General features: G+C 41.5%; 1 protein-coding gene across 4 annotated transcripts; it reads left to right on the forward strand.

Annotated features, from left to right (window-relative positions):
- Positions 1-1352: 1352 nt before the first annotated feature.
- Positions 1353-17249, forward strand: SMARCE1 (SWI/SNF related, matrix associated, actin dependent regulator of chromatin, subfamily e, member 1). Of its 4 annotated transcripts, XM_037411019.1 has the most exons (12): positions 1357-1462; positions 2298-2348; positions 2869-2912; positions 4355-4435; positions 6069-6236; positions 8477-8557; positions 9670-9801; positions 11399-11570; positions 14148-14320; positions 15305-15406; positions 15964-16174; positions 17004-17249. In XM_037411019.1, exons 5-12 carry the CDS (start codon positions 6072-6074, stop codon positions 17213-17215), a joined length of 1248 nt encoding a protein of 415 aa, XP_037266916.1. In that variant the 5' UTR covers positions 1357-1462; positions 2298-2348; positions 2869-2912; positions 4355-4435; positions 6069-6071; the 3' UTR covers positions 17216-17249. The 4 variants fall into 4 exon arrangements, with proteins under 4 accessions (XP_037266915.1, XP_037266917.1, XP_037266918.1 ...); XM_037411018.1 differs by lacking the exon at positions 4355-4435 and having other exon boundaries at positions 1353-1462; XM_037411020.1 differs by lacking the exon at positions 4355-4435 and having other exon boundaries at positions 1353-1462; positions 6069-6173.
- Positions 17250-22590: the final 5341 nt, after the last annotated feature.

Below are 22590 nucleotides of genomic sequence, written 5' to 3' on the forward strand. Positions count from 1 at the left end.
CTGTATTTTTAGGTTTGGTTGGTATCATCTGTTTGGCTTTCCTTCAGCTGCCACATTCACCAGCTCCACCAAAATCCTCCTTTATGGATGTCTAGAAATCAGCCCTATTAGCTGTGTGACAGAATTTCAATGCCAAACTTTAAGTTTTCATATTTAATTCAGTCACATTAACAATTTTCACTGTAAAAAAAAAACAAAAACAAAAACAAAAAACACTCCTGTGCTGAATGCTGGGATCTGAAATTCTTCATCTTCCTCACACAATCAGAGCCATATGGTGTAATGTAGTTTGTATTTGCAAGCTTTTTACCTCTGTGTATGATACCTTCAGAAATTTCTGCAAGAAATTGTTCTGGGTAATTCCACTGCTTCCAGTCTATTCTGTAATTCACAATCCCCTGTACTCAGCAGCTAGCTGTCCCAAGTCTGACTTAGTTCAAAATTATAAACTACACAGATTTATAAACTAGGATCTCTCCCATAGCCCATATGACCAGCATTCCTTCACACCACTGCACAGGCTTCCCCTAGGCCGCCTTCTGTTCACACCTTTCATCGACGCACTGGCATCCTCCCACCTTTCCTCATGGCACAGCAAGCACGACCAGACGGAGGGCCACATCCTGCTGAACCTTTTCTGAAGGGATGCCATTCCCAAACCACTATTTCAGCACCTCACCGCACCCCTTACACAGACGCAGGGCTCCCCACAGGGCCGTTCACCTGACCTTAGCGCCTGTCTTTATGGGGTTAGTCGCACATTACACCACAGCGTTTCTCCAGCCGCCGCCTGTGCAGCCCGGGCGCCTCAGGGCGCCGCGCGCTCCCTCTGAGGGGAAAAAGGCGCCAAACCTGCGGCCGTGAGGCGCCGCCCTCCCCCCCTCCCCGCTCTGCGCCGCAGATTCGCCACCGGGACACGGCGCCGCCGCCTCTCCCGGTCCCGCCAACACCGGGGGGATGGGGACTGGGGGGGCTGCCCCGCGGGGAGGTGGCTCGGCTGAGCTGACAAGAACGTGAAGGGGGGGCAGCTTCCCGCCCGCGCCTTCCCCTGACTGTCGCGAAGGGGACAAGCGCGGTGCTGGAGACTGCGAGCCTGCGGCAGAGCCCGCGCGGTGCCTCGGGAGCACCGGTAAGACGCCCCGCCCGGGTGAGGCGGTACCGCCTTCCCGGTAATGACGGGGGCCGCACCCCGCGCCCGGATCGCCTTTGCCCCCTGCATCCCGCAGATTCGCCACAAGCCCTTCCAGCCCCACCGGCCCCGGAGGCTACGGGGAAGGCCCCAGCCCAGCGGGGGCCCGAGGGGCAGCGGGGCGGGCGAGCCGCCTCCCCCTGAAAAGAGAAACCAGCTGCCGGCAGGGCGGGGGCGACGTGTCGAAAGTGCGGAACAGGGCGCGCAGGCGCCGTCCTCGCCGCCGCCCCGGCCTGGTGGGGAACAAAGGGAGCGCGGCCGGCGCTGGAGCGGGTGAGTTGGGGCGGCCCATCCGGCCTGGCCCGGCAGCTATGAGGCGGGCAGGCCCGGGGGCACGGTGTGGCCCGGGGAGCAGCCTGGCTGGAGGGGGTGAGGGAGCAGGCCCTGATCTCCTCCCTGTTAGCGGCTGAGCGAGCTGCGTCCTCCGCCGGTTGTCGTGGTGGGTGAGGGGCGGGGGGGGGGGGGGTGCGGCCGTCCCCCCGGCGTTTCCCGGCGCTGGTCCCCGGGAGTGGGGCCGTGAGGCCCGGGGACCCCTGTGGGGGGCGGCGGGGCCGAGAGCCCTGCACGCTGCTAACCAGGAATTGCAGGAGGGGCGACTTCTGCTGCAGCTTCGGAGGAGGCACCTGAAGAGAAAAGCCGCAAAAAAATACCGCTTTTTCCATGCACATCGATGGGCTTGTTGCTGAAAGGTTAAATCTCATGGCTGTGCTGCTGTGTTCGGTAGTTTTTTAATTATTATTTTTTTTGTGCTGTGTAAAGGGCATGTTCTTTGGTCACTTATACATTAACACTAATTTTCTGAAATGGACAATGGGTATATTCCCTTTATTTCTGAAGGGAAAAAATACATAGAGACACGCTTAAAACCTTTAACATGAAGAGGACGCAAACCTCAAGAGTTATTTCACAGCTATTTAAGGCCAGATTCCTTGGAAAGCACGCTAATTTTTCAAAGATATTACACCTTGAATTTTTAGAAATTCTTTTGTCTTTATTTCAGAATTGGCAACACTTTCATAATCAGTGGTAAAGGTAATAACTGAAGTTTCAAAGACTTGGGGAAGCAAAGGTATAATACTTAATAGCGTGATATTCTTTTGTCTTTCAGAAGTACAAATATAATGTCAGGTGGCTGAAAATTTGCCTATCAAAATGTCAAGTAAGTTTTCAGATTTTTCTTCCTTTAACTTGATGAATTAAAGAGCTGGTTCAGCAAAGCCTGTTGGTGATTATAATCCTGTTATTCCTTGCGTTAAAAGGAATGATGTGAAATGTCGTAATTTCTGACCAAACTCTTGGCCTTAAATCTTGCTGTGGCTCATTTCTGACATATTGTTTTCATAGGAAATCCAAATACCACAGCTTCTCCAAAATCCTGTTCCACTGCATTTTTTGCTTAACTACTTTTTAATTGTTGTACATATAAATGGATTTCATATTCAGTCTTATGCCTAAATAAAAGGCTAGCAATATAGCAATGGTGTGGTCTTAAATATTTTTTTTCTCTTGTGTTCTTTGCTTTATGCTCTTCAGTGGCAAAATGCAAAGTCTTTGAGAGTAGGATTTCTGTCTTGTTTTTGTAAATTGTTTAAATGTTTGCCACAGCAGATGCCTTAAAAAAATCAGTTCAGATTTTCAAGGGGGGGAAAAAAAAATTGCTTACATTTGTATCTTAACAGAAAGGCCATCTTACGCCCCACCTCCTACCCCAGCTCCTGCAACCGTAAGTATAGTGATTTCTCTCATTAATACAGAGATGGTAATACAGTCTTTAATAACTTACCAGAGTAATAATTACGGAGTTGCATTACCTTCCTGTATTGGAAACACAAACTCCTTCTGTTTTGTTATCAATATGGTATACACTCTTTAAATTAATGGGTTTGTTTTGTTGGGGTTTTTTTTTTCCCCCTGAAGCAGTTTGTGAAAGAGAAGCTGAATAAACTTGTTTCACTTTTAAGGATAGATTCTGCAGATCCTTTTTTTTCTGTAAGCAGTCAGTCTAAAATTATTCACAGTGGGTTGCAACATATATTGTAATATTTAAGAACAAACTGGTATGTTCAGTTCTAAAACTTCTTGCTTAACTGATGCCCAAATCATGGGCAAACTGCATTTTTTCATGTACCAAGCTGATTTATGGTGGAATGCATGAGTATGCAAAATTCTGTTAAATAATTATAGAATTGTTTAGGTTGGAAAAGGCCTTTAAGATTGAGTCCAACCTAGCTATTGGGTCAGAATAATGAAATGCTCATGATGCCAGTCTTATTCAGATTTCTCGAAGTGACTGCTATTTTGAGGTCTGTGGCATGAGAAATATTTTAATTTATTAAAATGCTATGAAATGACACTGAGGAAAATATGAACAGTAGCTTTGAATCGCATCTAGTTGTATTCATGCGTGTATAAAAAGGTACTAAAATACCAGTACACTGTGGTCAGGAAAGCATTTGAAAGCAAATGCATCTCTTCGGTAGCGCTCACATTTCTAAATAGCTTGCATTTTAGGAGAAACATATTCACATGAGAAAATAAGAGTCTTTTTGTACAGAGGAATGAGCAAAGATGCTATAGTGGTATTTTTTTTTTTCACCAGAGAAACTTGAAAACTCTGCTAGTAGTGTCCCTGATCCTGCATCTGGGATGAAAACTGCAGGATGGGATTTAGGTGAAATGTGATCCTTCAAATTTATTGTGCCATATTTTAAATGTAAAGAGGCTTGAAAGTTATATAATGTATAAATATAAGTCATGTTCTTAAAAATTTGCATAAATAAAACTTTATTTGCGTATGTTCAGAGTTTTCCTTTTGCATGCAACTTAATAGATTTGTGCCAGTATTAGGAGGAACATGATGGCATCTACCTTACAACTGGATTACTGCATCGAGAGCTGTGCATGTACATGTGTGATTCCTTTGGGATTATGATTATGGAAGTTGTTAAACAGTTTATATGGATGCGGTGCATTCTTTAGTCAAGACAGAAGTCTTCAGAAGGGTACATGAAACAAATTTCAAAACCGCAACTAGTGACATGCATTACCTGACTTTCAAGCATCTGCTGTATTACTTATGTTTTATACAGTCCTTCACATGATAGTCTGTGCTCTGTTAACACAAGTCATAAAAGTAGACAAATAACCTTGCTTGTTCTTCCACAGCCAGTTCCAGTAACTACAGTCAACAAAATACCAGTAGTTCTCCTAACTACAGTATTATAGCTGAAAGTAAAAATTCTCCAGGTAATGCAAGGTAGTTCCCTGGTAACATTTAAATCCTGTCTTGCAGAAATAAAGAATTAAGCAGACTGAGATTACAATTGTCATCTGATTTTATTGAAGAGGTGTAGTTCAACTATTCAAAACCTCTTGTTATGGTAATACAGAAAACTATAGTAAAATGGCGCCTTATTAAATAGTGAATGTGTATGTCATGATCACAGGCATACAGATTGAGTAAATGTCAACTGCTGTGACTGAGGTTTTAAAAGTTTGGCAACAAAACATATATTTGAAGCCTGACTGTTAAGGGATAATTTTACTCTGTATTTGTATGTTTAGAAATAAACTTAACTTCAGCGTGTCTACATATACTTGAAAGCTTCAAAAGTTAATGTAGTTTAGCTTATGGGTTATTTTTGTTCAGTGTTTGTATTTGTCAAACCTTGGTTCTTGGAATCCTGAACCTATTTGCAGAATTTTTGTAACCGTAATCTAGAACGGGCCCATCAGCAGATAACTTTAAAGACTGTTAGAATGTGTTTCTTACTAGAGCCAAAGTGCTGCTAAAGCGTGGGACACTGTGTGGACAACACTTAAATGTCTAGAAACACTACAGGATATCATGAATCCTAATGGAATGACGGGACCACCACAGTCAGGACTCGATCACAATTACTATTAAATGGTTGATCCATTTGTTTCCAACAGAATTTGATTGGGAAGTGGGGGGTAATGGAAGAAGGCAGGAGAGATTTATGTGAGGAGGGGAATACAGGAATACCTTCTGATAACTTGATTGTAGATGATGGGTAAGAAATTAAAAAAATTAGATCTTTCTACGTTACTGAGGTGAGAATGAATCGATCCACTTTCAAGAATGAAGATTTACTGATTATCCTTTTAAATTGTCTTGGATTCGGTGATCTGTTAAGACTAGTTTATAGTTTCTGACCTGTAGATCTTACTGCAGGTCCCTCAACTCTTGTCAGACTGCAGCCTACCTCTTAACAGAAGCATATCTCTGTGAATTGTCTTCTCTCCCAGCTTTCTAATCCCAGTTCCCTGAAATACTTGTTTTGCAAAGCACCAGTAAAGCAGTAAAGTCTTTGGATACTGGTAGTGGTGCACAGATGGTGCTTTGAGAGAGATTTCCAGCTGCTCCCCACCCCTTTTTTTTTTTTTTTTTTTTTATCAACAGTACAATGTTGGTTGGGAAAGCAGATAGGGGTATTCATTGGTATACTAAATGATACTGAGGATTTCTGCCCGATGACTGTGTGCTGTGATGCCTTGTAAGCTTAACCCTTTGGATATAAGAGTCTTTCCAAATCACTTGCTGGCTTATGTTGGAAAATTTTATTAGCCATGAACTGGATTTGTAGGATACTTGTTTAAATGAGTTACACACTTAACAAATAAAATCACCAGCTTCAGACAGAAATTTGTAGTGACACATTTGCTTAAAAATCCTGTTTCCTTAATAGGTTTATACTGGAGTAAGTTTTGTGTCTTGAGAAGATACCAACTGCTACACCTCATTTGCTTGTTTAAATTCTGGTTGCTTTTGCATGCCATATTGCAGTTCATTTTCATTTCTGTGTTCTCGTTTGAGCTCATTTCTCATTCGTGTTTTTGTCTCATTTGTTTCCATCAGCAAATGCCCAGCACACCAGGGTTTGTGGGATACAATCCATACAGCCATCTGGCCTACAACAACTACAGGCTGGGAGGGAACCCGGGCACCAACAGCCGGGTCACGGTAGGAGAATCAACTATTACATCATCCGGCAAACAACAGGAATTGACCAGAAATGGCTTTAGAGTTAGGTTCTTCTGAGTCTTGGCTGCTGCCACTTCTTTATAAAACAAAAAAGTACTTCTGATTCTTATTTCCCACCCCCTACCCCCCTTTCCTTTCACTCTGAAACCTTTTGCAGGAAAATGGACTTCTACTCAGCAGAGAAAAAAAAAATGTGGTAATCATGTATGATGCAGAACTTCAAAAAGACAGTCTGTGGTCTTCAGTGACCACTGCATGCTTAGGGAAAAGTTCTGTAGTGTGGGTGCAAATTCTTGGAGGGAGGGAACTGCTCATTTTATTGAGATTTATTGGCACAAAAATAAGGAGAACATTTTGCAAGCCAGAGTTCGTTGATAGTAGTTGCGTCGTACTGTTGAGCCATGCTGGAAGTGCAAGCCTTTATTTTTCTTTCTAGTCCTAGTCTGGTAATAACTACAAGGTCCCAAGTTCAGAAATCTTTTTTTTCAAGTGTAGAAGAACAGAATTATTTCAGATTTTATGTACTCTTGTCAGCGTGTGGAAAATGGATGTTCCATTCATTTTTCTTGGAGAAAACAAAGTGAGATGGAGTCAAGTGATCCTTTCAAATACAGGTATAGTCCTGAGTGTTGGATGCAGTTAGGAAACAAAAATGGACTGTGGAAGTGTAACATTCTTGTAACTAACACAACAGAAATAGAGTAAATCCCTGTTGTTTTTTTAAAAAAAGTTTCTGTAATTCTCAGAACTTTTAAGGTTTTTCATGTAAAACTTTACATCAAAATATTTGATTAGCTTGCAACGTGATATGAAGGTTTCTCAAATAACAAATATGTGGTGCTTTTATTGAAGTGTTTCAGGTTTTTTTTAAATGTCTCTCATATAAATCTTCTTTCAAACTTCATATATGAAGTTCATCTAGTTTATTAAAAACTTTTACAGAAGAGACCTTCCCCGTACAAGCTGGAACTTGACTGAACGTACTGTCTGAATATATACTTTTTTCCTTATACAAGAATAAGTTAGGTTTTGTCTGAGAACTTTCATTGTTTCTGTATGTCATAAGCATATACAGCTTTCTCTGCCATGCATATATCTATATATGTATGGTGTCTTTAAATTCCTGTTAATTTAAAAGCATTAAACAATTTCCGTTAATGTTTTTCAAATCCATCTGTATGTGTATATATGTATACATTTTGGTAATGCATATACCTCATGTACATTATTTATACACAATCCTGTATGCATTGTTTCATAGAGCTCCATAAGTTCAGCAAAACAAAAAGTATCAAGAGGAAAAACTTGAAAGCTGAATACATGACATGAGCCTTCTTGGCCAAATACAAGTATTTGCTTATCTGTGGCTGTAGTCTTGAAAGATCTTGCAGCTGCTTTATATTTTTATGAAAATGCTCCCACTTAATACAGTAGAACTCCTCGCATGTGCAAGTGCTTGAAGAGTGGAGGTTTTCAGAACCTGCAGCTGGCAGGGGCTGTGATGTTACTGCACTACTTTGGGAGAAAAACCCTGTCAGGTGTTTTGGAGATTGAGTGGACAAGAGGGGATGCAACAACTTTCCATCAGCAAGAGTTAGTGCTTAGTGTCCTTGATTTAGTGCAAGCAGCAGGCTTGACAGTGTACAGACCTGAAGGAAGATAAGGGCACAGAAGGATGTTACAGGCTAATTTGGACAATTCAGTGCAGGTTGGATGCAAATAATACGCACATTTACAGCTCAGTTGCGTAGGGTTTTCCTTTTACAACGAGTAGTTTAATTGGCTCCAAATTGCCACTGACAAATTTTGCTGAAAAATACATTACTAAAATGAATGTCTCAAACTTCATGATCTTAGACTTTATCTCTTTTCACCTGTACGGTAGCCCTGTTAAATTTGTCAAAACAGGTAAAATAAATTGCTCATCAGAAGTGAGAAAAACAACCTGCTGGGATTGGTGTTTCTATGTAAACTCCTAAGCTGTCTATTTCAGTTTTAAGAATATGGAGCCTTTTTGAAGATTTATCTAGTTACTACTCTGTAAACTTACAGATAAAAGGACAAAGATTGGAAAAATATTACTGTGAGGACCCGCTCTAGTTAATACCTGTTCACAGTTTGGGTGATTTTATTTTTTGTGATGTTGCTCGCTTCTCTTGGTGGGTGTGGGTGTGTGGCTGGTTTATGTTAACTGCACAAGAATGAGTGTTTTCCAGAAGTAGTGTGTGTAGAAACTGTCCAGCGATCACATTAACGAATGGATTTATTCGGTTCTTTTATAGGCTTCCTCTGGTATTACCATCCCAAAGCCCCCCAAACCCCCAGACAAGCCCCTGATGCCCTACATGAGGTACAGCCGGAAGGTGGGTATACAGTGTCAAACAAGTAACAATAAAAGTTAGTGTTCGTATGTGCTAACAATTAATTGCTGTTATCTTAGTTTCAGCTTCTAAACTTTTACTTCTAACAGCCTGCACATTCTTTTAAGGGAATTGTAAAGTACAGATGCATTGCCCTTCAGGATAAAGCAGTAGTCTGTTCATACAGTTGCCAATTTCTGGGGGGAAAAGATTTCTCTAAAATGATAATTACTACCACTGTCTCTGCTGACAAGGATCCACCCTGCCACATTCAGAAGTTCCTGTGACTTACTGACAGAACTTTTTTATATAAAGGAAGTATTCCTTGCGGTATACTGGGCTTGGTACAGTGCTGTAGCTGGACTGAAGAGTAGCAATGAGTGGACTTTGCATGTTCTCCTTCACCAACCTAGCCTGTGGCAACGTTTACTTCGCTATTCTATGAACTGTTTGACAGAAAGTAGGAGAGAGACTCTTGTGGAGTCTGAAATCTGATGGGGCATGGGGAGGGCATGTCAGCCTGTCTGAAGCGGGTGAGCCAGAAGGAATTTCTTCCACTTCTGGTAAAGTATCTTTACCAGCATGTCTGTCTTAGGCAAAAAAAACATCAACAAAAAAATAAAAGTCAAGTGGCGCAGCAAGAAATAACACTGGCAGCTCTCCTTTTTTTTTCCCTATAAAGTTAGAAACTTTTTTGGTGGAGTCAGAACTTGTTGGAACTCAAATTGATCAGCAAGACTGAAAAAATTTTGAAATGTTACATACTGATCTGAAAAGCTCAGTGCTCTTTATCATAATCTACTGCTGGATGTGTTTACTCAGTAGCATTTTTTTTTCCCAGAGATGCAGCGATGTGCATTTAAGAAGAGAATTAAGAGGGTTAAAGGCAATATTCTCATGAAACCAAAGCCATTTCAGCAATTGCCTGTTTCAGTAGATGGCTTCCTACTGACTTCCTGCCCCAGAAAATAATCGAAATAGTTTAGCCAGACTCATTCCTAACTTAATCCTGTTTTTCATGGTGATTCCAGAAAGAACACTGAGATGACAATATAAAATGTTTAATTTGGAAGTATTTAGATATCATTAGTAAAGCTCCAGCTGTTTCTGTTAAGGTCTGGGACCAAGTGAAGGCGTCCAATCCTGATTTGAAGTTATGGGAAATTGGCAAGATTATTGGAGGAATGTGGCGAGATCTCACTGATGAAGAGAAGCAAGAGTATTTGAATGAATATGAAGCTGAAAAGGTAAATGGAAGAAATCTGGGATGTTTATTACAGCTGATTCTTCTAGGAACTGGTCTGAGAAGAAAAATTCATCTTACCCATGCAGTGGTGTATGAGGCATTCACGAGACCCCTGTATGTAACTTAAATGGAAGTATGTCCTGACACGTCTTTTAGATTTTTTTTTTTTTTAAAAAATAACTGTACATCAACTGTGACTGGTCAGTTTTTAGACCTAATTCAAAATGAAGTATTTATAATTGAGTGTCGATTTTAACTGTTTAATGAACGGATTTGATTGTACAACATCAGTATTGAAAAGATTGTCTCAACACCAAAATCCTCTTTCAAAACTGGTGCTCTGCAACTTCTGCTATTGTCATGAATGTGTTCGTAAAAGACTTCCAGTCACATAGGGTTTGGTTTTCATGGTGTGATCTGGTATAACTCCACGCTATGGCATAGTGTTTTGTTTCTTAATAGAAAAATGCTACATGCTACCACTTTTAGGCTTTTCTTGTGGTTTTGTTTGGGTTTTATTGGTCTTAATGACAAAAGATGACAGCTACCTCATGTCTAGGTTGGTAAGTGTTGAGGACCTTTACAAGACTGTTACTGTGATCCTAAAGTACAAAGGGAAAATTGTCCAGCTGCTGTGTTGTGCTTAAACCTAGTAAGCATCTGAGGCTGTGTATAACCTGGTCAAATCTAAGCTGGTTTTATTCCAAGTCAGTAGAGAAGTACTTCCAAGCCAGATGCTCTTAGTTGAAAAAAAAAAATATCCTATTTTTTAACTTGGTAATGATGTTTAGATTGTAAGCTCCTTGGGGCAGGGGCCGTCTTGTTTATATTTTTACAGTGCCTAGGTAGAAGGATTCCAGGCCTAATCATAAAAAGAACAAGACATTTAGGTACTTCTAACAATATCGTAGGTTATATCTCTTTTTTTCATTGGCAATATTTCCAATCACTGTACAAAATCTAGACTTGGCAGATTTTGAAAGTGAGATTAAAGAAAGCAATTCAAAGGGAAAAATACTTCAAAGAAGGTGCAAATAGTGATGCAGTCCTGCTACCAGGAGGCGACAGTAGTCTGGCTGCAGCACTCTGTATCGTCCCAGTGTGGGGATGGATCAAAGAACGGAAAAATCATAAGTTATTCTGAAAACTGGTTCATGACATACTGCAGTAAGGAAAGAGAAGAAATCAGAATCAGAGATCTAGTTAGAATTCCAGAGAATTATTGAGAGTATTTAAAGTTAATTCATTTTTTTTTACTTTAACAGAGTTCATCTGATCATAAATACCTTGTTCTGAGATGTTTGATTTTTTTAAATCTCAAAAACCAAAGCTATCCTAAGACTTCTCAGATACTAAAACTGGGAAAAAAAAAAACTACTAAAAGCCCAGCTAGTATTTTTAAAACATGAATGACTGTGCAAGAAGTTCTAATCTGTAAAAAGAACGACTTGAGAGACTGAGTATGGTCGTCTGTGTATCAGCCAGATGATTCAAAATCGCTTTGGCTGTATAACTACAATGTGGGTTATACAGACTGCAGTTATGTCAAGTCTGAAACCGTCCAATGGTGCAATCAAACAATATTGGTCACATTTCAGATAGAGTACAATGAGTCCATGAAGGCCTACCATAACTCTCCTGCATACCTTGCCTACATCAACGCAAAAAGTCGTGCTGAGGCTGCGTTGGAAGAAGAAAGCCGGCAAAGGCAGTCACGCATGGAGAAAGGTGAACCTTACATGAGTATACAGCCAGCAGAAGACCCCGATGGTAAGCAGAAGGGAATTTGTATGCACATCCAGTGAGGCAGTCTCATTACAGGACCGACAGGATAGAGAAATGGATGCCAGATACGCAAAACTACCAGTGTACAGCTTTCACAACATTTAATGTGACTTCGTTTCTGTTTTGATACCTTTAATACTGATTTTTCATAATCATTTTTTATTTCATACAGCTAACAGCTGACTTTATCTGTTTCCAAAAACTAAGGTGGCAAGCCAGTGATAAAAGTTATTCCAACCCTTAATTATGTGTGAAATAATGCTTACAATTCAAAACAAATAAGTCTGCTTAAATTCTGTAATGGCTTTAACATATGCACTGTAAAAGGCTTAGCTGCCTGATTTAATCCAGCTTGAATGGAGTTTTGTGCTTTTATTACCAGAAGCACATAATTCTGATAGGCAGAGTTTTGGTATGATTAAGAGCACCTGAACTTTGAATGTGTTCAACAACTGTCATTTGAGATTGTTTAGAAAATAAGTTACCCTTGCTGTTGACAAGTTGATGAGGAAAAATCTGAAAGTTTATTTGACTGCAAGGAAGTGCACCCCACCCAGTGGGAAAACTCGCTCACATACCTAATGTCTGCTTTCTACATTCATGGTCAAATACTTGTTGAAACCTGAGGGTGTGAGGGTGAAAAATGTACTCAGTCAGTTACACCCTTTTTTTTTTTTTTTTTTTTCCTTCTTCCTTGTAAAAGCACACCCTTGAGATAAAGCTCATGACAAGCAGCACTTTCCCCACTGTGAAGTAACTCCAAAATCTATATAGATAATATTTAGTGTTCAGGTAGCTGGCATTTTGGGACTTCAAACTCTGTTTGGTGCTACCTGAGCCAGATGAACTCGGCCAGAACCAGCTGTACCAGGTCCCAAGTTGCATCTGTTTACATCTGGGACAAAACAGCAAGTTGGGTTTTGTGATGGAAATTTGCTTCTGACAGATCCTGCCCGGCACTGGGATCAAGAGCCTTTAGCATAAAAGGGATCTTGCTAAGAGGACAAAGGCCCAATTCTAAGGAGACCAATGTGCTTAATACTTGTCTCTTGCAAATCTGTTGTCATCCACTGTCTTTCTCTTTTTGCTTTATTTAGTCAGATACCTCAACGAGCACTTGAACATAACACTTAGAAATAAAGGAGACAGACTTCCATTAAAGTAGCTATCTTCTTTCATAATACTTTCTGGCATGATACATTAGAATTCTCCTTATGATATCTGTGAATAGTTGGGAGAGGGATCTCCATTAGGAAGACTTCTTTTTCTTCTTCTCCTGGACTTTTCTACAGGACATCATTCTGGATGATAATTCATACCTGTTGCCTACCTGATTGTAATACTCGGCTAAATATGAATTGTACTTCATAAGTTTCTTCTGAGTTTGTTTCCTCCCCAGTACTTAATGCTATTTAATTACCATGCTTCAGGTTCTAATTAGTTTGACTTGAATATTTTGGAGTCTGTTTTGTAGATAGGTTCTTGATACCAAAGCTGCAGGCTGTGTTTTGATTTTTATTATGTTGAAAGGCTTTGCATCATTTCCTTGAAAAAGTGTAGAAGAAATAATAGAAAGATTTCTGTCTTCTATGGGCTGGAAGCTTTTGAGTGCTGCTAGATACAGAAAAACATTCAGTTTGATGCTGCAAAGCAGAAGAAAAGAATCTTACTTTTAAAATGAGTCCTTGTAAAATCCATAATGCTGTAGTTTTGTTACATTCTGTGACTACGTTAAAAATTGTCAGAAGTCCAGTATCTTGCCATAAGTTGGAAATTCCTTTAATTTGATCACAGAGAAGAAAAAAAATCCTTGACCTGTAATTTTTTTAGCTCTTTGTAGTGAATCCTGTAGATGCTTGTCAGAGAAGAGAATTTAGTTCCTGTTGGGTTTCCTTTAATTTCTTTTCTCTGCAAGAAGCTTATAAGGAGACCAGACATGACACGTGTGCTTGTGTACTTCTCCTGAAGTGTATTTTTCTTTTCAGTAACTTGTTCTTTAGAGAACTATGTTTACTTAAAAATAACTGAATGCTTTTAATACACTACTGTGAATTTTCAGTGGCAAGTAAACATGTATCACTACTTCATGTTTTCATTCCTCAGTGTTTCAAAAACACAAGTCTCTTTTGATCTGTGCTACAAAGGTTATTTGTGAAGGAGTCACTCTTCTGTTGATATTTTGCACTGCATAATGTGCTGGTAACATGATTAATCAGGAATATTTTTTTTTTAAATTCAGTGTATTAATAGTCCCTCTTACTCTGGAAATGTGGAAAGCAACACAGTAAATAACTAGGTCAATCCAAGATTTCAGACATGTGGGAAATGCTTGTAAAGTCATAGCTGTTACAACTGTGCCAGTGTAAATGGTGTGCTATCCTCATGTTGTCTTTTCCTGATAACCTGATCTATATTCATTAGTATGAACCTTGTGACACGACAGCAACCGGTGTTAAGGGGCTCATTTTGTTTTAAATTAGTGGTAATGTGGGTATGGTGTCATTAGACTTGGTACGCATTTTGTGGAATTAAAGCAGTTACACTTAAAACTCTTTGTTTCAGATTACGACGATGGATTTTCTATGAAGCACACAGCCACAGCTCGTTTCCAAAGAAACCATCGTCTCATCAGTGAGATACTGAGTGAAAGTGTGGTGCCCGATGTCCGGTCTGTTGTCACAACAGCCAGAATGCAAGTTCTTAAACGCCAGGTTCAATCTTTAATGGTTCATCAGGTAAAAATAAATTATGTGAAGGCAGCTAAAACGTAATGGTGTTGGGCGGAACTCCAAGTCTCAGATCGTTTGATCATCTACATGACTATTCTTGTTGGATGTCAGTGTTCTGTACACTCAAATAGCTAATCTCTGGATTTTCTTGGGAGTTGTAAGATGGGAGGCTTCACCTTCTGTGCTGTTTTGTTACTGAGAATCCTGGTAAAAACAGTATTTTGGTTTTTAGGATATCATAACTATTCCATGGTTCTTTGTTATGCATAACCCTCTGTATGTAGAGTAAGTGTCCTGTGTAATAGGCACTGGTAGAGTTGTGACTTACAGGTGACTTACATGACTCAGAATCTTGTTTGTAAAGATTCTTTATTACAGTAAATCATACCTATTGTAACGTCTTTTAATGAAAGTGAAATGCATACAAAGAAATCTAGTAAGGTTACTCTTGCACGTTTCACGTAGCATTGACTGGGCACATGCCTACATTTTCCAAACACGCATGTTAACAAAAGAACCCTGTCAGTATAGTCAGTCTACATGTAGGTGAAGAAAACTAAGACACTGGAATTAGTTAGAGATTTGTTGCATTTTTTTTAATTAACAAAAGATACTGAGGGTGGAGGAGGGTGGTATCCCTTCTTTCCTTTGAATTGTGGTCTTTCTGCTTTCGAGAATGTAATTGGTGTGGCAAAGGTGTGTTTATATACCTATGGGGTATGTAATATGAAAGAAAATTTGTAATTATGTGCTGGAAGATTGTCCTCAAGTACATAGTATTTTTAATTTATATTATGCCTAGCCAATCCTGAATTACTCATGCGCTTCTTAGCTATTGGGTATTAGATCAAAGAAGGCATAAGGATGTTTATGTATTATATGAGTGTGTTTTAAAATATTGGTCTAAGTATTTTTATACATAGCTGTGAACTTTGTCCAGTTCTTCAGATGACTGAATACTAAAGTTCTTACCATTTATTTCATTTCTAGCGTAAACTAGAAGCGGAGCTTCTGCAAATTGAAGAGCGTCACCAGGAAAAGAAGAGGAAGTTTTTGGAAAGCACAGAATCATTTAACAACGAGCTTAAAAGGGTACAGCTTTTGCTTTTTTCCACTTGCTCAGAGGAATCTGTTAGTTACCCATCTGTCCAAGTGCTGTACCCACTTCTGTTTAGTTCTGTGTTCAATTATGTATAATTACACAACTGATGACTGCAGTGTCCTAGTGTGTGGGTGTTGGAAAGCACACAGTGTTTGCATTATTTCGTGCTCCTTCAGTGACCTGTAGTGGTGACATTCAGCCAGTACAGTTTAGAAGTGCCTTCAGGCTTCGCTGCTTGAGTTTGCTAGAGATCAGCTCGAGGAATGTGGCCTAGAGCCGCTGTGGAGAACATGCTGCTCTGTCCTTGGCTGCATTCAAACAAAGTTTACCTTGTTTATTTATCCCCCTTCCCCCACCCCCTTCTTTTTTTTTTATTTTTGTTAACATGCATGTGTCTCCTTCCCTAGTTACTGAAGCTTTTAATATGAACTTTGTCAAATGAAAAGTAGTATGCTGCGTGTAGAAATATTGAACTCATAATTGGGTTTCACTGATGTTTTTCAATGTAACTGAGGTAGTAAAGGCGCTCTCCTTTTTTAATTTCTAGTTATGCAGTTTGAAGGTGGAAGTGGATATGGAAAAAATTGCAGCTGAAATTGCTCAAGCCGAGGAACAAGCTCGCAAGAGGCAGGAGGAAAGGGAAAAAGAAGCAGCTGAACAAGCCGAACGCAGTCAAAATAACATAGCAGCTGAGGAAGAACAGGCAGCTAACAAGATAGAGGAGAAGAAAGAAGAGGAGAGTGCTCCAATGGAGACAGGTAACTGCATTTGAAGACCAGCTTCAGAATCCTCGAAGGATCAGCATTAAAATATCTCTGTAGAGGCTCAGCTTAGCCAACAGTAGTGCCCTGTATTTTTGCTGTTAATAGGAAGAAAAGCTTCAGAAGAACCACATTCAGAATAGTTAACTTCAACTTGGTGAAATCCAGTGTTCGCTTGCTTCTCATTAAATTGCTCCTTTTAAAAAGTGGAGAGGATAAGATGCCACAAAGTCCTGTGTAATGCTTTGTGTATAATGTACCCAAGGCGAGGGGAAGCTTTCTAAGCCTAACTCGTCTTCCGGAGGTTGCTTAGCTAGGAGCAGCTGCAAGAGTTTACTTGTCCCAGTGTCAACATCTAGCAAAGATGATGATAAACAGCACTTCTGTCCATGCTGCTCTTATGAGCTGATTTGCAGGCTTTTTTGTGTTGTGTACTGTGACACTAGAAAATATGATTGTATTTAAGCATATCAGCAGCCAGTATCTCAGTGAGTCATTGCTGTAACAGCATGAGTGAAAGGGAGAGGGGACCAAAGGCGTTGAATTCTAGTGCTGCTGGTTTAACAAGGCCCCTTGCTTTCTTGTGGCTGGACTTGGGCTGTCAGGCAGCTGCAGGTGACTTTCAGGATGCCGTGCAGCAGGACCATGCATATCCTGAGCTCCGAAAGGTCTTTCAGAGCTGTGCCTGTCGCTGCATGTTCTAGGTGACAGAAATAACTGCTGTGGAGTACTCATATGTATGACAGTTTCAGTTTCTTCCTAAATTCTAATTGCACAAGCAAAATGTAGTGGCATGTAGATGACACTGAGAAATATCTTGTTACAGAAGAGCCTCACCCAGAAGAGAGCACAGAAAATCAGCAGAATGGTGAAGAAGGAACATCTACCCCAGACGATAAGGAGAGTGGCCAAGAAGGGGTCGATAGCACTGCAGAGGAGGGAACCAGTGACAGCAACACTGGTTCGGAAAGCAACAGTGCAACAGTTGAAGAGCCTCCTGCAGACCCTATCACTGAGGATAGTGAGAAGAAAGAATAAATACTGACTCGTTTCATGTGTCTTTTTTAATGAAGTACTGGTTTGATTTCAAAATGTGATAATGCGCCTTTTGTATCTTCCTTGCCTGTATCACTTGTCTCCAAAGGATACTGGGTTTTAATAATGTGTCAGATTATCAGCATTGCAACTTAAAGGGGCCTTTAGAGGCAAAGGAACTCTTTACAACAGACAGAAGAGAAAACCTCGTGTGTCTGTAAACGCAGCTGTTACCATGTGGAGAGATATTTACTATTGCTTGGGATTTCTCCCTTAGAAAGATAGCGTTGGGTTTTGTATTAGAAATCAGGCCTTCCCCCTTTCTTCTAGTTACATTACCACAGTGAAAATGTGATTTCTCAAAGACCCTTGTGTTCATTTGTGGCTGGAACACGATGCAGATGTGTGTCACCTCGGCCCCCTGACCTGGCTTCACAGAGGGGCTGGCTGCCCCTGCCGCAGCACACCTAGTTAGCCCAGCACTGCTCTGCAGCCAGGATGCTGGTGCTGTGGTCATGGGGGCTGATGAAGTGGCACAGATCACAAAGATGGTTACTACCACTCGCTTTCTAGAGAGTTCTAGAGTACTGCTGAGACATCTTAAAGTCAGCCTTTGCATTAAACAGACATGATGCCTATAAAACCCAGAGCATTTCCTGGCCCTAACCAAACCAAACCGCCCCGCAGCAGGCCTAGCCTGCGATACCGCTGCTGCTTCAGCTCTGGCCAGTGAGAACATCTGCTGCAGCTGCCCAGATCTTTGCTTTGAAAGAAAGCTTTTGGTCCTCACGAGTAGTGCTCCTGAGTAAGCCTGAAAGACTTGGTCTAAGGTGGGGTTTTTTGGTGTAATCTTTGTTGTCTTTTTCTAGAGTAGCTGTTCTACAGTGATGGAGGCTCATGTTCTGCAGGCAGCGTTTCAGGACATCCATTTCCGAAGGGCTGAGTGGAGTCTTCTTGAAGTAAATGACTTATTTCTGTCATGCAGGATTCTTTTCAACAAGTCTTTTGCTTTTCTTTACCAATTAACTCCTTATTTGCCACTAAGATACCCTGGTATGACCCCAGCCAGAGATACAGCAGAGTACAAAGGACAGCTACACGTTCTCTGGGAACAGTCACCAATAAGGCACAAATGGTAAAAAATGGTAGTTTTGCTTGCCATGAGCACAAATGGTAAAAAATGGTAGTTTTGCTTGCCATGAGCTTCCAAAACCTTTGGGAACTCAACAAATGTACTGAAAATGCCACATTTTGCCCTATATAGGTAAGCAAAAACCCTAATGAAGAAAACCACTTAATTGCAACAACAGATACAAGCAGTTTTGTGACTTTACAACTCCAAGAGAACACATGATGCATATGCTTCAAGAAACTGGTATGTTTTTATGGAATAGTGGGTATATCAGGTGGTAATGCTTTTTAAATGCTTTTGGTCTTTTTTTTAAATGGTCTAAAAATAATAAAATCTGACACATTTGGGTTTTTTAAACATGCAGTGGTCTGCTTCTTGTCTTTTAAGGTAATGTCTGTATTTGATTTAGGGCTCTCGGCAACCATTCTCCATCTTAGGGCCAGAGGAGAATAAAACCATGGAATTAATTATTGAAATATACTACATACAAAAGGTTATGCTACAAAAGCACTTTGAAAACCAGAATAAAAACTCGCGACTTGGTCTAGACTTGGGTTTAAGTGCTGGCTCTGCCTAGCAGGATCCCTGATGATGGCAGTTGACTTTAAAAGCCAATGCATGGGAGAATTTGTGGAGGAAATAATACAAAGTATTGGTGAAATTTTAATCTCTTTGCCTCCAAGCTTTTAACTACCTCACCTCAGATTATGAGAAATATTTTTTGTGTTTCTTTAAACCAAGTACCATTTCCTACCTAAAGGGCTGAGAGGGAGGAATTGGCAGAACATATCATACTTGCAGAGAGGAACATGCAATTATGGACCAAATACTTTGTATCTGAAGCCAAGTTTTCCTGCTAATTAACTGCTGTGCATTCTCTCCAGGTCCACGAGACTTTATGAGCTGACTTGGGCCTTGATTTCTGCTTGAAAGCGATCGTTAGATCAGGTACTGTCTGGTGTACACACATAAATCGGAGCCGTCTCATGTATGTATTAAACAGCTGCTCCGGTCTCTGCCTTGCAGTTTACAACTTCATTTTGTACTCCCAGCAACGCCAACCTTTTGGCAGCTGGTGGTGAGTGTGCTGGTCCTTCCACGAAATAGGATAATCCAGTGTAATTCTAGAGAACCAATATAAATGCTTACTGTACCGCTAAGGCTCACTCTCCCCCAGCAGCTGCCTGCTGGGCTCTGCGCTGCACCTGCTCTTCCCCAGTGTGCAAATCTGAACGTGACCGTTCAGGTGCCGAAGCAGAACGTGGCCGTGATCGCTCCCATCATTCCTACGGACAGTGTTGCAGCTGACGCACCTGCCGCCACGCGCTCGCTTGTACCCGCCAGTGACGGCGGCTGGAGGGGTTGTTGCAGAGCGCAATAGAAAGGAGGAAAAGCGAGAGATCACCGATGGCAGCCTTCCTTGAACGGGCACACCGCAGCCTGCGTGTGTGAGAAGGCTTCCATCTTCCTCATCTTTTAAGGAAAAGCAGTTCCGATACTAATGCATTTGGGAAAAGGTGTTACCTTGGACACAAAAAGAACTCTTCAGAGGAAACGGAAACTGTGGCTGCTCCTTCACTGGGGTTTGAAAAATTCGAAGCAGTGAAACCTGCCTAAAAATTCAACTTAAATTCAAAATTTCAGTTTCTTGGCAGAGTGGGCAAGTTATTCTTGCCATTGTGCTTAAGCAGTTGTAGTGGTTAAATTGCATTTCGGGATTTTTTGTTTCCAGGAGTGAAATGGATTGCTTTTAGAGAAATACAATCTGGAAGCACTTGAAGGGGGGAGTTTACCTAGTGACCCATTTTGGTTTTACATTTCATCATTAGCTGTGCCAAAAAGGCAGTAATTGAGAGAGGAGGCTTACTTGTTCCACTAACCCATTCATCTGAGGAAGCTCCCGTCACAAAAAATAACAGCTGAAATACAATGTGAAAATTCAGATATGCATGTACCTACAGCTCGATAGTCTCTTGGTTTGGGTAAAAAACAAGCAAATTGAGCAGACACAAGCTACGTACTTGTTTCACGGAGTAAGGCAGTTATATAATATTAACACTTTCAGATTTACAAAACTGAAGGCAAAACTTTTAGGAAAGCTTGCAAGCCTGCCTTTCACAGGAAGAGCCAGGTTAGCACTCGTCCTAAAACCTCTCCCCAGGCTACACGGGAATTTTTTGGACGGCAGGATAACCCGCCAGGCATGTGGTCCGCTCTTTTCTTCTACTAGAGTACTAGAGTACTTCGTACTTAAAAAGCTCTGAGCGTTCATCATCTATAACATCGTCTGGCCTCTTCACACTCGTGCAACAACCCCGGTCAAGCCAAAATGGATTTATTTTCCTTTAATTTCAGCCTGTTTGGTTGTTGGCAGAGACCATGGTGTGACTTTAACTGGGAAACCAGTCCCCTGGAGTTGAAATTGTGAGGAGTTCTTTGTTAAAATGATGTTATTCGAACTGTGGAAGTCCAAAAGAGACGAGGCTGTTGCCCTTAGGTTTGAAGTTGAAGTTCAATATATCACGTTGCATTTTCAGAAAGGTAATTCAGATTTAAAAGAAAAAATAAAAAGGATCATTCATCCCTGATGGTTCTATTCCCTTAATTCCATCCTGGGATCTGTTAGTGCTCCAGATCACGCAGAAATTAATGGAAGCATCGCTCCCATCAGCTGAGCTCCCTCCAACAAAGCTTTTTGATTATATACAAGTTGCTTCACATCTTAAGCTGCACATCTGAGGATTTCTTTACTGTACATTGGTCTTCTAAAAAAAAAAAATAAATCATTCTCTGGAATGATTGTTGCTGCCAACGCAAAGCTTTGATTTCTGAAGTGATACCAGCTGGTGCCTGGACAGGAGGCCCAACCGCAAAGGGGCTCAGGAGGAACGGGCTGGTGCAGGAGCAGGAGGAGCCTCCACGGAGCCTCCACTCCTCGGGTGCTGCGAACGCTTGTTGTGCAACAGCTTTTATCTGTGCAACAGCCTTGGGTTTTGAAGGCCGTTTGTGCTTTTCATCTGCTACCTATTCTCAAGGTATATGTAAATAACCGTAATTATTGGCGAGGATGGGGTGTGTTGCAGTGAAGGGTGTGTACCCCAGTGAGTAGGTGTCATCTTCAAGGGTAAAATAACTTTTCCGAGCTCATTAAAACCTCCTGAACCAACGCCCCGTGGGCAGCATCCAAACACTGACCAGCACCCCGGCGCCTGGCAGAGGTGCCCACCAGGAAAACGAGCATCAGGGACCAGGCGCAGGGGAGGGACCAGCCTGTGGGAAACCCACTCCCTCGCCATGCCGCAGCAGCCCTTCCCAGCACCCCGAGCCTGGTCCCAGCTCAGCACCCCTAGCTGCTGGGCTACTGGCCACTTCTGATGGCAAACAGCTCACTGGAGCTCCTGAGGAGCCAGTGTGCCCGCCCATCAGCAGGGCCTGAAACCCTCCCACGAGGCACCAGAGCAGAATGGAGCCCACCAGCTTGGTGTGGCTCTTGCTTCCACCGCTCCGTGCTCAGCCCGTGGACATGAGCCCCTGGGGCTCCCTCCTCCCCTGCCGCGGGTGCAGGATGCTGGGGGGGCTGCCGGGGGGCCAGCACCACCGTGGTCCCTTCTGGGGGGCTGAGCTACCTCCCCAGGGACCTGGCGAGTCTTTCCCACCCGCTGAGGAGGAAGAGAAGAGGCAAATCCAAACCACCGCCCCGTGGCCAGGGAGGAGTTGTCTTTGGTTTGTTTTTCTCTTTGAGGGAAAGAAAAAAGAGGCTTTTTTGAGAGTCTGGCTCACACTTGGTGACCTCTGACATTGCCAGGGCGCTGGTACTTCCTTTGTTCTGCAAGTAAAATCAAGTAGGCAAAGGTTCTCCCGTATTGGGTAGTTCTCAAAAATATGCTTTTATCTCACCACAAAAATACACTTAATAAAAGTTATTAAGAAGCCTGGGTTTAAAAAAAAAATTGCTCTTAAAGTTCTTTTGGATTTTTTTTTTTTTTTGCATTAATGCAATTATTAGATTTTATCACCCCAAAAACCTTTTGACCTACAAAACTGAAATCGAGTAACAGTTATGGAGCATGGAGCAGGCCCCAAAGGGTAAATATTGGAGGATATTTAGATGTTATATTTATATATATATATATATAGATGAACTGGGCACCTTGTGAGGTTGTTCCAAAGCAATTCAACAGGCAAAGTGCTTCACTCCTGGTGAAACCCGGAGGACTTCACCTTTTAAAAGCTTTATGCACCTAAA

The sequence above is a fragment of the Falco rusticolus genome, chromosome 18, assembly GCF_015220075.1.
Source record: "Falco rusticolus isolate bFalRus1 chromosome 18, bFalRus1.pri, whole genome shotgun sequence".
NCBI lineage: Eukaryota > Metazoa > Chordata > Aves > Falconiformes > Falconidae > Falco > Falco rusticolus.

Excerpts from the sequence above, each read along its gene's own strand:
- SMARCE1 (XM_037411018.1), top strand. Across the intron at positions 6,237-8,476 it reads TGACCAGAAATGGCTTTAGA|GCTTCCTCTGGTATTACCAT; the intron begins GTTAGGTTCTTC and ends GTTCTTTTATAG. Across the intron at positions 16,175-17,003 it reads GAGTGCTCCAATGGAGACAG|AAGAGCCTCACCCAGAAGAG; the intron begins GTAACTGCATTT and ends ATCTTGTTACAG.